General features: G+C 35.8%; 1 protein-coding gene across 1 annotated transcript in view; it reads left to right on the forward strand.

Annotated features, from left to right (window-relative positions):
• The first annotated feature begins 605 nt into the window (after positions 1 to 605).
• The window catches only part of LOC129255444 (cholinesterase 1-like), a 33,870-nt gene continuing 19,306 nt past the window's right edge, over positions 606 to 15,169 (forward strand). Inside the window, exons 1-5 of the mRNA XM_064096039.1 lie at positions 606 to 806; positions 3,532 to 3,708; positions 4,353 to 4,515; positions 6,430 to 6,507; positions 6,943 to 7,061. Coding sequence (XP_063952109.1) covers positions 654 to 806; positions 3,532 to 3,708; positions 4,353 to 4,515; positions 6,430 to 6,507; positions 6,943 to 7,061 — 690 coding nt within the window. The 5' untranslated portion in view covers positions 606 to 653. The remainder of the gene's footprint in view (positions 807 to 3,531; positions 3,709 to 4,352; positions 4,516 to 6,429; positions 6,508 to 6,942; positions 7,062 to 15,169) is intronic.

Here is a 15,169-nt window from a genome sequence, read left to right on the forward strand (position 1 = left end):
ATGATTTTTTTGTGAGGGATATCACATTAATATTTTTGTAAAAGTTTATTGCTCATACTGTAGGTTAATAATGCACAGTTTCATTGTAAAAATACGGATTTTGCGGATATAAGTAATAATAATAATAATCATGATAATAATAATAACTATTACTTTCATTCTTATTACTATTATTATCATTATTATTATTATTATTATCATAATTTTAATATTATTATTGTTGTTATTGGTATGGTTATTATAATCATTGTCTTTTTATTATTTTCTTTTTGTGAGTGTGCATTAAATATCAGTTCTCCCTAAAACTTACATAAAATTATTATGCACCAGGACGTGACAATTGGAAGAATATGTAAACTAAAAAAATTGTAGAAAAATAATTGTCTGATGATTGTTTATTTAACAGAGAAAACTGGGTGCATCTGTAGTCTAGATCTTACACATTTTATTGAAGTGTAAATAAAGTTTTATCAGATGAGACATTGCTCTTTTCAGTGTAAATGGTTGTAATCAAACTGATCTGTAAATAACCTACATAACACGGTTGTCACTGTTTGATATATAAGTCAGTTTTTTCTTGTCATTATTAACAGTTCCAAGATAGCAGCTAACGTTTTCCATGATTTTGCTTTTTTTATAATAATGTCTTCAACATGAGGATCGTACTAGTAGTTTTGTTGATATTCGGTATTGTCACTGCTCAAAGAGAGATCACTATACCAAGTCTTGGTAAGGTAGAGGGGAAAATAGTCAACTTCCAGGAAGACAATTTCATTGGTGTTTCAACAGAGATTGATGCATTTCTGGTAAATTAAATTATCTCTTTGTGTGTAGTTCACTATGTGTGTTCACGTTAGATTATAATTATGTTGCATTTATCGCCAAATGTCCTTAGTAATGATAGTAATAATAGCAATAATAATATAGGCCTAAACGAAGCATTGGAAGAACAAGAGAAAGAATTAGTATTGTTAGGTCTGTATAGTAGTTAGAAACAACAGTATTAATAGTGGTGGTGGTAGTAGTAGTAGTAGTAGTAGCAGTAGTAGTAGTAGTAGTAGTGGTGGTGGTAGTAGTATAGTAGTAGTAGTAGTAGTAGTAGCAGCAGCAGTAGTAGTAGTAGTAGTAGTAGTAATAGTAGTAGTAGTAGTGGTGGTAGTAGTATAGTAGTAGTAGTAGTAGTAGTAGTAGTAGTAGTAGTAGTAGTAGTAGTAGTAGCAGCAGCAGCAGTAGTAGTAGTAGTAGTAGTAGTAGTAGTAGTAATAGTAGTAATATAGAAGTAAAGTAGTAATAGTATATAGTAGCAGCAGCAGCAGCAGTGGTGGTGGTGGTGGTAGTAGTAGTGGTAGAAGTAGTGGTGGTATAGTAGTAGTAGTGGTGGTAGTAGTGGTAGTAGTGGTGGTAGTAGTAGTAGTAGTTGTAGTAGTAGTAATAGTAGTAGCAGTAGTAGTGGAAGTAGCAGCAGCAGCAGCAGTAGTAGTAGTAGTAATAGTTGTAGTAGGACAAGTAGTAGTATAATAGACAGTGGCGTACCGTGGGTCACGGCATTGGGGGGGCACCAGCAAAATGAGTCACTTAGCATTATGAGTCACTTAGTGAGCGCGCGAAGCGCGCCCAGTTGCCAGGTATACTGACCTAATAGAGACATTTTAAGGACAGTGCCATTAAACGGATATGTATCTCACTGGTCAAGCAATGCGAGCGCGAAGCGCGAGCTTAAAATTTCTGATATTCAGACTTAAAAAGGGACATTATAATCAATCTTTTGTAATCATGATACGCACCTGTCTCGTTAAATAATGCGAGCGCGAAGCGCGAGCTGAAATTTTTGTAAATATTGACCCCCAAACAGGAAGATTTTAAGGACTATATTTTAGGAATCCATTAAGAGTATACACATCTTACCATAGTCATCTAATGTGACTGCCAGTAAGCGCTTGCTGATTTTGTTAGAATAACATGCACATAAAGCACTTGTAATCATGATTAACATACCCATCTCACTAATCAAATCTTGCGAGCGCGAAGCGCGAGCCGAAAATTTAGGAAATTCAGACCTGAAGAGGAGCATTTTAAGGCTTGTTTGTAGGAATTCACGAAGACCACACGTAGTTCACTAACCAAATGATGCGAGCGCGAAGCGCGAGCTGAAAAATGTTAATATTCAGATCAGAAAGGGGACATTTTAAGGACTGATTCTAGGAATTCATGGAGAGCAGACATATTTCACCAATCCACTACTGCGAACGTAAGCACGGGCAGGAAATGTTTTATATTAAGACCTTAAAATGGGGCAATCACTTTAAGAAGTCATGAAAAAGAAGCATACTATTGTACATAAAACAATAATAACTCGAAGTGCGAGGAAATATATTTGGCAGTTTGGTGTATATTGACTTGAAAACGGGAGGTTTTAGTGTAACAGGATTATATATCTCGGTAAACAGACAATGCAAGCACCAGGAGCAATGAAGACATAGGCCCTGAGCAAATTATGTTTCATAAAGTTATGAAAAAAATGTTCCTTATGTAATATAACATAACATAATTATGATATAATATAACATTATAATGAACAATAATGTCTTCTTTCCCACTACGTTTCTCTTCCTTTCTCCCTCTTTTTCTCCTTTTCCCGTTTTTTTTTTTTTTTTTTTTTTTTGGTCAGCCGATTGGGGGGGCACGTGCCCCCCCATGCCCCCCCGTAGTTACGCCACTGATAATAGAAGTAGTAGTAGTAGTTGTAGTAGTAGTAGTAGTAGTAGTAGTAGTAGTAGTAGTAGTAGTAGTAGTAGTAGTAGTAGTAGTAGTAATAGTAGTAGTAGTAGTAGTAGTAGTAGTAGTAGTAGTATTAGTAGTAGGCCTTGTAGTGGTAGTAGTAGGCCGAGTAGTCGAGTAGTGATGGTGGTGGTGGTGGTGGTAGTAGTAGTAGTTGTAGTAGTAGTATATAGTAGTAGTAGTAGTAGTGGTATAGTAGTAGTAGTGGTGGTAGTAGTGGAAGTAGTAGTAGTTGTTGTAGTAATAGTAGTAGTAGTAGTAGTAGTAGTAGTAGTAGTAGTAGCAGCAGCAGCAGCAGTAGTAGTAGTAGTAGTAGTAGTAGTAGTAGTAGTAGTAGTAGTAGTAGTAGTAGTAGTAGTAGTAGTAGTAATAGTAGTAGTAGGACAAATAGTAGTAGTAGTAGTTGTAGTAGTAGTAGAAGTAGAAGTAGTAGTTGTAGTAGTAGTAGTAGTAGTAGTAGTAGTAGTAGTAGTAGTAGTAGTAGAAGTAGTACTGTGTAGTACTACAGTAATAGTAATGATAATATTAGTTAATTTTAAATCTCAAACGATCCGTTGCCTACGATTAGTAATATATTCAATTTTCGATCTGTATCTTAAATCATTTCCACCATAACATGCATGCAGTATATAAAGTGTTAGGCCAGCCATTGTCACATTGCGCATAGCTTTAAAAAAATCTACTTAAGCAATTTCAAAAGTACCAACAATATTTTTAATAGTAATGTTTGCCATTCTTTCGTTGACAAACCAGGGAATCCCCTATGCCGAAAACCCACCAATCCGCTTCTCTCAGGCCACGCCCAAGTCGCCATGGAGTGATATATGGAACGCTACTTACTTCAGATCCCCTTGTGCTCAGCTCAGCAATGAAGTAGATACATGGGATGAAGACTGTCTTTATCTGAACGTATTTGTGAAATATCCAAGAGTAAGCAAGTAATACTGGAAATTTCCCCGTCATGAACATATGTATGAACACATTTACTGATAATGATATGACTTTGAAAGTCGTCGGCTATCAATACTGATCGAATTTTCATACAAAACTTGTATATGTTTCATTAATGATGATCATACTAAAAAAACATTGAAAGTGAATATTACAGATCGAGCATAACGCTGAAAATTTGTTTGCAAAGAAAGTGAATATGTTGATATTTTTTTAGGGATTCAGTCAGCACAATATTTTTCTTATCTAAAAGTTATTTCTCAACTATTATTATTAACAGCGTTAGCGTATTTAAATTCTATGTTGAACATTGAAAAGAAATGAAATTCCTGACCATTTTACGTTCTTTCAATTTTACTGAAATGTTTAATTTCCATGATTTTTTTTTTACTTAATCATAAGAACAATCTGGGGTCCGTGATTGAAGATTAATTGAGGGAACAACGCAAACTCTCATCATTTAGATTTGGAGTCTGTAGGCTTATAAGTTATAACAGATATGGATTTTTGCATTATGTATTCGTGCCCTTTACGATGGAAAATAAAATTTAGATATCATGATGTTGATGTTTGACGTATTCTTTTGGATAATAAAAGCTGCCACATTGATAAATTTTACACAGCCTACAAATGCAGCTGTGATGGTATGGATTCATGGAGGAGGTTTTTCTATCGGGACAGGGTCTTCATATGGTCGATATGGTGTGCCTCTCGTCGCTGTTGGGAAAGATGTGATCATAGTCACACTGAACTATAGACTCATGGTATGGAGTGTCTTCAACACAGGTTTGTTTAAACCATATAAAATAATAAAGGGAAGTACCAAAGATTAAAAACGAACGGAATTAATTGATAAATTAAATGAAATGAATAATTAAATAGTTGAATAAATAAATACATAATTAGATAAAGAAAGAAAAATAGATAAGCAAAGGAAAAGTATAAGGGAACTGTGAATATTCAAACGATCGAAGAAAGCCCCCCCCCCCAAAAAAAAAAAGGGGGGGGGGGAGGGGAGGAAGCGATACAAAAATATGTAAAGGACAAGAAAGAACAATAGAAGAAAATAAAATACACGTATTCTTTCATCTTCATTATCGCACCTACGATAAGATGAAATTTAAAGTTATTTTAGTTCTATGAAAATAAAAATGAATCTCAACTTCCATTCTTTAACCTAAATGCCTTCTAATAGTGACGCTGAATGGACGTTTACCGAAGTTCAGATTGACCATCGGGAACGTCATTATGTAATTACTTTCAATAGTTCCAGTGAGATCCAACACAGTCATTTAAAAATCATGCTATGAATATTATAGTGAATTTGAATGACTCATTGATGAACTAAAATCGTTAATAAAATGATTACACATCATGTATTGGCAGTTGAAGTTGAGTTTAATATTAGAAATTCAGATAAAATAGACATCGATCATAGCAGGGGCGGTGATCATGGGGGGCACAGTGTCCTCCCCACTTCTTGAAGCACTGATAAGTGTCCTTTTTTATGCAAGAAAAATGCCCCTCACGAACGTGTACTGTGCCCCTTTCACCTGAGGAGAACCCGTTGTAGGTGATACCAAGTGCCCTTTCTCTTACAAGTACCTATTGTTACAAAATATGCCCCCTCTCAAACGTGTTCTGTGCCCCCACTTCACCTGAGAAGGACCTATTTTATGTGTGAGCAAGTGCCCCCTTGCCTTCTTGTAAGTGCCCTTTCTCGAATCAGTGTCCCTTTTACCCAATAAAGTGCCCCTCGCAAACGTGTTCTGTGCCTCTTTCATACCTGAGAAGGACCCGTTTTATGACGTTAGCATAACGTCATAAGGGCTCCTTTGCCTTCTTAAAGGAGCCCTTTCTCGTATCAGTGCCCATTTTACCCAAGAAAAGCGCCCCTCACAAACATGTTCTATGCCCCTTTCACCTGAGAAGGACCGTGTTTTATGTGTTAACGAGTGCCCCTTTGAAACAAGAAAACAATATTCTAATTTGTATATGTTACTAGGAAAAAAAAACTTGTAAGCATAATCCTACGTGCCTTAAGTTTCATGAGTCATGTGAGTGGAAAAGGTAAGTGGCGTCCGGTGGGGGGGGGGGGGCTCTTGCCCCCTCCAAAAAAAAACACAACCAAGAAAAAAAAGATATATGATATTATTTTCTAAATATTGTGTCAAAATCTATCCCAAAATTGGATTTTCGTTATAAGAATGTCAAAATTTTTGCTCGCTCGCTCCGCTCACAACTTCTTATAAATTATACGTGATACGACATATCTATAGCCCCCCTCAAAATGTTTGGCTCATTACACAACTGTAGATTTTTTTTTAAATAGTGTTTTAAAATAGTGCCCTTTTCGAAAGAAAATGTGCCTTTTTTCTCTTCCCCCCACTTTCAACTTCGCTCTGCCGCCCCCGAATCATAGAATCAGTGGCCAACCCAGGGGAGGGGGCACATCCGGCCCGTGCCCCCTCCCATTTAGAGAGTCCTAGTCAATAATTTCAATGTAAATTTGCTTTGTATACACAAGTATGCCCCCCCTCCTTTGAAAGTCACAAGAAATATTACTTGTTGAGGTCAGTAATAACGGGTTTAATACAGATAAAAGTGCACTCCTTTACATCATTGGTGGTTTGAAATCAACATTGGCTCCATCCAAGGGATATACTTCTTGATTATAGAATGATATATATTTTAATTCAGGGGACGATGTTGCTACTGGTAACTATGGCCTTCTGGATCAACAACTAGCTCTACAGTGGATTCAAGATAATATCGGAGGTAAAGATAAAGAGAGTGGGGTGAACAGATGTTTGTTGTGATATTTATAATATATCTCTGGTTAATACATGATAGTAAACTAAAAATCTGAAGGATACGGAAAGAGAAGGGAAAGATATAGTAAGAGAAAGGAGCGGAGAACATTAAAAATAAAAAGAAGCAGATGGAGAGAAAGAGAAAGAAAGGAGGGAGAGATTGGGAGGTGGTGACATGGTTTAGCAAAAAGGAAGTGGTGAAGATGATAAAAGAAAGATACATGAGCTTTAGGTTTATGAAGAATGAGATAAATTATCAGAGATGTTCATGGATGTGTGAAATTACTTTATACACTTAACCAGACCATGCAGACATGTGAATAATTTTCTTATTTTCTTTAGTTGACGATTTATAAAATAGCCACTTTATCAAACACTTTAATTTGTTACTAAATAATAGCATTTGGAGGGGATCCAAGCAAAGTGACGTTGTTTGGGGAAAGTGCTGGAGCAGCTAGTGTTGATTTTCATCTCCTGTCAGAAGGAAGCAAAGAACTTTTCAGCCAGGCTATAATGCAGGTTAGTTTGAGTGACCTTTACAGGCACATTATATACAGAATTTTTAATAATGAATTATGTTTTGTAATATACGAGCCGGCCAACTGTTGGTAAATGAAATGTTTTCAATATATGCAACTTTGCTTCAACCAGCTATTGGTTAACCAGTCTTTGTCAATTGCAACATAGAACAGAAGAATGATGCGAGTTTGAAGGAATTCGAAGGGTTTCTGGTATAGTGGCGCCTCAAATAATAATTGTGTTAAAGTCCCTGTCACATGTGTCATTTTACGACTCTATTGTTAATGTTATGGATCCTTTATGAATTATGTGTAAACATATTCATACACGGATTGTACAATGTGCATTCTGTGAATGCAGCAAATAAACAATATACTTGAAACTGATGATACTCTCTGAGAAAATTATTGGTATTTAATCTGACTTTTTAATTCTTTTTAGGCTAGTTTGTAGCCGAATTTAAAAGAAGATTTTTTTCTATCTATCGTTCATCACAATAAAAAAAATAGTACATGTATTGCATAAATTCATTATATAGCAGCATGACATGTAATTAGTTGGGCTAACTGAGCCGTAGTTCAATATTTCAGAATAGTTTTTTTAATCGCTTTTGTGCTTATATCCCCTACGTGGAGACAGGGGGCGGTGCTTTCAAACGTGGCCAATTCAATTGCACATCATTCTGAGAGACATAGTAGTAGAACGAGACTATAAGCGCCGCTTTTCCGACGGTGGCGGTGGCGTCGTCAACATTTTTGTTGTTTTTGAAATGTCATCATAACTTAGAAAGTATATAGTTCATGAAACTTTGATATAAGAGTAATTAAGTCTTTCTAAACATCCTGCCCGAGTTTCAGGTTACTTGACCAGGGTCAAAGGTCATTTAGGGTCAGTGAACATAGACCATGTTGGGGGAAATCAATATTGAAATCTTAACCAAGGTTTATGTTTTTGAAATGTCGTCAAAACTTAGAAAGTGTCTGGACCTAGTTCATGAAACTTAGACATAAGGGTAATAGCATAGAGCTATTAATAGCTCCATGGTAATAGTTTGAATCACTGAAGATCCTGCGTGAGTTTCAAGTCCCATGATCAAGATCAAAGGTCACTTAGGGTCAACGAACTTTGACCATGTTGGGGGTATTTGTGGAATTGTCGTCATAACTTTGAAATTTTATGGATCTAGTTCATGAAACTTAGCCATAAGAGCAATTAAGTATCCCTGAACATCCTGTGTGAGTTTCAGGTCACATGGCTAAGATCAAAGGTCATTGAAGGTCAATGAACTTTGGCCGTGTTGGGGGTACGTATATAGTTAAATTGGCAACTTAGAAAGTTCATGGATCTGCACATGTAGTTAATTAAACATAGACATTAGGGTTATCAATATGTTTTGCACACGTCTTAGGTCACATGTTGGGTCAATGGACATAGTATTTTATTATACTGAGTTTTTTCTGTGAATAAGTCTTCAATAGCTGTTTTCAAAGTCAGCGCTGTTGCTATATTGAATCGCGTAGTGCAGGCGAGACTGCCAGAGGCGTTCTACTCGTTTTGCATTGTGAAAGGTATATATTGACGTAAGCTCCTCCGTGATTAGAGCGGAAAATATAAATATCAACACGAAGCTAGTCATTGCGGAGGAATAAATGAATTCAGCAGTAGTATTTCAGTTATACTTTCTCTTGTAGGAGTAAAAACTATAGAGTTTACAAAATGTACCACCTTATCCAAAGAGCCAAAATTGAAGGGGTTATCAATTTCCTTAGGTCACACGGGCCTAATCACAACTGGCAGGCAAAAGATATTCATTCCAGCCAACCCATTCTCAATTTTGAATTTGATATTGCTGATTGACAAAAATGAATGAATATGGCTTAAAATATAACACTGAATGTAGGGAGGGTACCTACTGAACTTTCCTTTTGCACATTGGAAAGATATATCACTATTATGGAACTATTTTTTTACTGGCGGAAGAATTAGGGCCATTTTACTCTCTCAAGTGACGAATTTGTTGTTGTTGTTTTTATCTTGGGTTTTAAGGCGCGTATCATTCAGATATGAATATTTATTTCAGATATGAATATTTATTTATTTGATCCCGTCAGGTGTAGTCTTCATGAATGCAGATTTATTTTTTTAATGAGCCGGTCGAGGTTCCCTTTTCTGGTCAGAAATGGAACGTCAGACATATATCCTATCCACTGGTAGTAAACATTCAACCCTCCAATTTCCTCCTTATTTTTTATGATTTTTTTTTTAAGTGCCACTTTAACACACGAGTCTATGGGAAATGAATTAGGCCTGTGACGCCCTTACGTTTCCTTTAGCATATAAACTGATTTGTTGTATTGTCATTATATTGATTGGGTTGAGAAAATAATTGAATTGAATTTGCAGCTATTGAATTTAGCCATGCAAAAAAAATCCGAAGCGCGCGCTCGAAGAGACATCAAGACATTTCAACTACTAGTCCAGGATAGAAGAGGCATAACCTTGTTTTTTTTTTATATATACAATATTTTTTGATGGTTTCTTGTCAATTCGAGGGTGCTGATTACGAATCTGAATGATGCCACTCGTGTAACCTTGAGCATTTTCCGCAAATTGGCAAAATCCAATATGGCCGCCAAAATATGCAAATTACCCATGAAAATCATAAAATTGTCCGCACATTGGCTATGAAATGCATGAAATAGTGTGGCAGGAGTGAAATACTCACTGTAAAAAAAATTTTTGACAAAATATTTATTTTCCTGATATTAAAAATGGCCGCCATAGGCCCTTGTATACTCTAAATGAGCACTAAACTGCAAAACATCGCGATGTATGAACGAAGCAATATATGCAAATCATCATTACTAATGAGATATATCATTTATTATGTCATATATGGGAACATTGCTGTATTTTGATATCTAAAATAGCCGCCACTGGCCCAAACAGTATTGCGTACAATGGCAATGGGGGCCAAAAAATTCACAAGAGTGATCACTAAAATGCTTATTATGAAGATTAAACGAGTGGAATACTGACTAAAAACATAGTTGCTAACGAAATATATTATTGTTATGCCATGCATGTGATGAATGTTGTATTTTGATATTCAAAATGGCTTCCAAAGGCCCTAAAAGTATTATGGACAATGAGAAAGAGAAGAAAAGAAATCACAAGAGTGAGCACAAAAATGCATATATTGGATACTGTCTAAATACGTACTTTCTAACGAAATATATCATTTAGGTTTCTAGTTTGTGTTAAATACTGTATTTTGACTTTCAAAATGGCCGCCATAGACATTAACTGTATTATGTACAATGCAAAGTGGGAAACCAATATTCACAGGAGTGAGCACCATAAATGCATGTAATAGTGATCTATGAGTAAAATATTGTCTGAAAGCATAATTTCTATTAAGATATATCATTTATTCTGCCAGTTAGGAGATACATACTGTTATTTTAAAGTCAAAATGGCCGCTACAGGCCCTTACGGTATTATGCACAATTTGAATGGGAACAAATTATTTCAACCGAATTTGGCTTTGCTTGGCCAAATGGTGATGTATGAGTGAATTATTGTCTGAAAACATGATTTATAACAAAATATATCATATCTTATGTAATTTAGGTGATAAATACTGTATTTCAACATTCAAAATGGCTGCCATATGCCCTCTTTGTGAACATTATTTGTCTCCACTCAAATTTTATATTATACGATAAGTGCCTATGGTGGCCATTTTCAATTTAAAAATGCAGCATTTATCATCTTAATTACACATGATATGATATATCTCGTTAGAAACCATGGCTTTCACCCTTACATCACAATTCACAATTATATGAAATATTTAGAATCAAGCAAAGCCAAATTCTGTCAAAATTATATGTCCCATGTTACAATGTACACAATACTTTTAGGACCTATGGCAGCCATTTTGGATTTAAAAGTATACAGCATTTATTACCTCCACGACCAATATGTGATGTATTTAGTTAGAAACCATGTTTAAGACAATATTTTTACTCGTACATCACAGTTATATGCATTTTATGATTCTCACTCTTGTGACAATTAGTTTCCCTGTTCGCATGTTACATAATTTAGTTAGGGCTTGTAGAGGTTATTTTGAATGTCAAAATACAGTATTTATCACCTATATGGCAGAAGAAATGCTAGAATTTATTTTTAAAAATGTGTTTTCAAATAACGTTTTAGTCATACAACAGGATTATGGATGTCCTAGTCAAGCAAATCCAAATTCTTACAAAATTATATGTTCCCATCCACATTGTAGATAATACTGTTGGGGCCTATAGGGGCCATTTTGAATTTCATAATACAGCATTTATCTCATGCATGACAAAAGAAATGATATGTCTTGCTATAAAACATGTTGTCAGACAATATTTTACTCGTAGATCACAATTACATGCATTTTATGTTTCTTACTCGTGTGAAAATTAGTTTCTCCATTCGCATTGTACATAATAAATATAGGGGCTATGGCGGCCATTTTGAATTTCAAAATACAGCATTTATCACATAAATGGCATATTAACAATTATGTTTTTAGTCAGTATTCCACTCGTTTATCTTAATAGTATGCATTTTAGTGCTCACTCTTGTCAGTTTTTGGCCCCAGCCATTGCCATTGTACATAATACTCTTTGGGCCAGTGGCGGCTATTTTAGACATAAAAATAAAGCAATGTTCCCATATATGACATAATAAATTATATATCTCTTTAGTAATGATGATTTGCATATATTACTTCGTTCATACATCGTGATTTTTTGCAGTTTAGTGCTCATTTTTGTGAAAATTAGTTTTCCCTATCCATATTGTACATAATAATGTATACAATGGCCTATGGCGGCCATTTTGAATATGAGGAAAATAAATATTTTGTCAAAAATTATTTTTTAAGATTGTATTTCACTCCTGCCGCACAATTTCATGCATTTCATAGCCAATGTGCGAACAATTTAATGATTTTCATGGGTAATTTGCATATTTTGGCGGCCATATTGGATTTTGCCAATTTGCAGAAAATGCTCAAGGTTACACGAGTGGCATCATCCAGATTCGTAATCAGCACTCTCGAATTGACAAGAAACCATCAAAAAATATTGTATATATAAAAAAACAAGGTTTGGTCAATTTTCTATGGGGCCTATCCTGGACTATATTGGACTGCCTTTATGGATTGTGATTGAAATATCTGACTGAAAAAGATCATGATCGATGAATTCATTTGAAAGCTCATGATGCGATTATTCGATGACTAACTAACCCAGCCTTATTCATGTAGAGTAGGCCTATATTTTTTAAGGCAGTATCCGATCCTCCTCCCATATCTACCGAATAACCACCGGAAGACCTATTCCGTTATATTACTTTATTGAAAGAAGCAAATTGAGTAATTTTAGAGTCCTTTAGCAATAATCTAAACTTTATTTGCTACTCTCTACCCGGATCGGACCATACCGAGGGGAAGAAATTCACGAATTCTGCAAGTTGTAAAATGTGTTCCTAAGCAGGAGGGAGATTGGGGCGCCCTTATAAAAGCACGCATCTTTGTTGGGGAATCTGATACTATACTTAAATCAATTATTTATAGTACAGTAGATTTTTATAATTTTAAATGTAGATAACAATTCCTTGTATTCTACATAGATTGCATCAATTCTATTTTATCATACACTCTAAAAAAATATTGGGTAAAAGTGCTCTCTGTGGGTAATTATGTGTCCAACCAACATTGGGCATTTCTTTTGGGGAATTTTTATTTATCCAGTGTGATGAAAATTTGGCCCATTCTAAAGTAATTGCTGCTTATTTTGTAACCATAATGGACAATTATGCTTCCCGCATTGGGTAAAATACTGCCCAAAATTGGTTGGACACATAATTACCCTCGTGGTGGTAAAACATTTTACCCAATACTTTTTACAGTGTAATCGCTTTAAGCCTTATGGGAAATGCGCCGTATGAGTAATAAGTATTGTTATTATTATATTCATGCATACAAGAAAAGCAACAAAAATATTATTACAATCTAAAGAAAATCATGGTTTGAAATATGTTTGTGATCGATTATGTGTGTGACTATAGAATCAAAAGAAGAAAAAAGAGACTAGAAAAAGCACAAACTTTTTTAAAAACGCTGGCCCTTGCAAAAAGTAAGTGCTATTTAATTTCATACAAACAGGAAAAAACGATTACTTCTACAAAAATTGGCTTTTGGAATACGCAGTCAATGATAAACAAACCTGCAGTCACTCCGCCGCGCGAGCTAATTCGTTGTGCTGACAGAACAACTCGACATAATAAGTGTTACTGAGGCTTGGCTCAAGGGAGATACTCGGGACGGCCCTACCCTGGCATGCCTGGCAGACATTCAAACTACTCTTTAGCATTGCAATATCGTCTACTAAAACTTCCTCGCACAGGAAAGAAAGGTGGTGGTCTGTGCATTTTTCTCCGTAAAAGTTTTATCACAAAGATGATATTCACTCATTTGTAATGTCTGCATGCCTCGAGGTGCCGATTAGTTCATCTGACCATGGACCTTCGTAATAGGTCCATGATCTGACCAGGATACATTTACGATGATTCTCATTTACAGACCTCCTGCCCCCGAGGCCAAAACTCTGCTCTTTTTTTGTTGAGTTTTCAAGGCTTCAAGAGTCTGTCAACCTCGAGTCCTCGACTTATGTACATCTTTGGAGATTTCAATATCCACGCTGACAAGAATTACATGGATGCTGATGCGAGATCTCTAAGAGACCTTTTTTTTAATCTGGTGACTCAAATAGATGATATCAGAGCCCATGCACTCATACACGTGGTCATACACTGGATCTCCTGATCGTCAGGGAAAGTGAAGGTATCACTGACAACATTAGAATACTACCTGCAATGCCATCTGATCGTGCGGCAATCACGTTCAAAGCACCACTTGCTCGTCCTGTATCAAGGCAGCAAGTACATTCGCCATCGTAAGCTTTGTAGCATCGACGATGAACAATTTAGCAGTGACATCGAAGGTAACTTCTCAAACATTGAAGACCTTGCCGATCTTAACTTAGCCCAAAACCCTGGGGGGGGGGGGCACTTCCATTGACGAGTGGATACCATGCGCGTCCATGCATGGGGTCTCAGAAAGCACCCTAAACAAGTATTTTCCATATTCTGAAAATACATATCCCTTAATAAGTATTTTCCCCACTATCGCATGGTCTGATATCATTTCGTCTACCATTAGTTAGTCAACTATCAACATAGTCCAATAACCATTTCGTCTAATTACCATCTCGTCTAATAGCCAGTTGGTCTAATAGCCGTTCTGTTTATTATCATTTAGTCTAATTATATTTTTTTTCTCAATTGGTCCAATATCCACGTTGTCCAATATCATTACGTCTATTACCTTTTGGCCTAATAGCCAATTGGTCTAATAACCCCTTGGTCTACTCTCATTTCGTCCATGTTCCATTTGGTCTAACTTCAGTTGGCTCGCTATCACTTTGTCTAAACCCATTTCGGCTAACAATCATTTGGTATCGTTGCCATGGGTCCAATCACCAATAGGTCAAATCACCGGTATTTTCTTCAGGACTCGAGTTACATAACTAAACAATTGACGGCAGCGCGAGCCGAAAAATAGATTTTGGATCTAAGAACAGGACACTCTTTTAATGTTTTGTAAATCGTAAAATGGATGGGTAACTAGGTATCTTCCTACATTAATGTTAGTAATGCGAGCAGGTTTTTGATATTCTGATCTGAAACTGGATAATTCAAGCACGTTATAAATATATAGAACAAGCGTATCTCAATAAACTTGAGTGCGCGTTTTTTCTTAGATTTAGACCTAGAATTTAGGCATTTTGAATACATGTTTTAATCATTTCATTTTATTTACTGTTTTCCGTTTCACAACGTTGTATATAATAAACATATCATAAAAATAAAGAATATAACAAAACATAGCGATAGCTCAGTCGGTAGAGCAGGGGTTTCGGATTCCGGTGACCCGGGTTCGATTCCCAAGTGGTGCGCTAGTGCCCTTTGGTAAGGCATTTATCCTCATCACC

This window comes from Lytechinus pictus, chromosome 3 (assembly GCF_037042905.1).
Source record: "Lytechinus pictus isolate F3 Inbred chromosome 3, Lp3.0, whole genome shotgun sequence".
Lineage (NCBI taxonomy): Eukaryota > Metazoa > Echinodermata > Echinoidea > Temnopleuroida > Toxopneustidae > Lytechinus > Lytechinus pictus.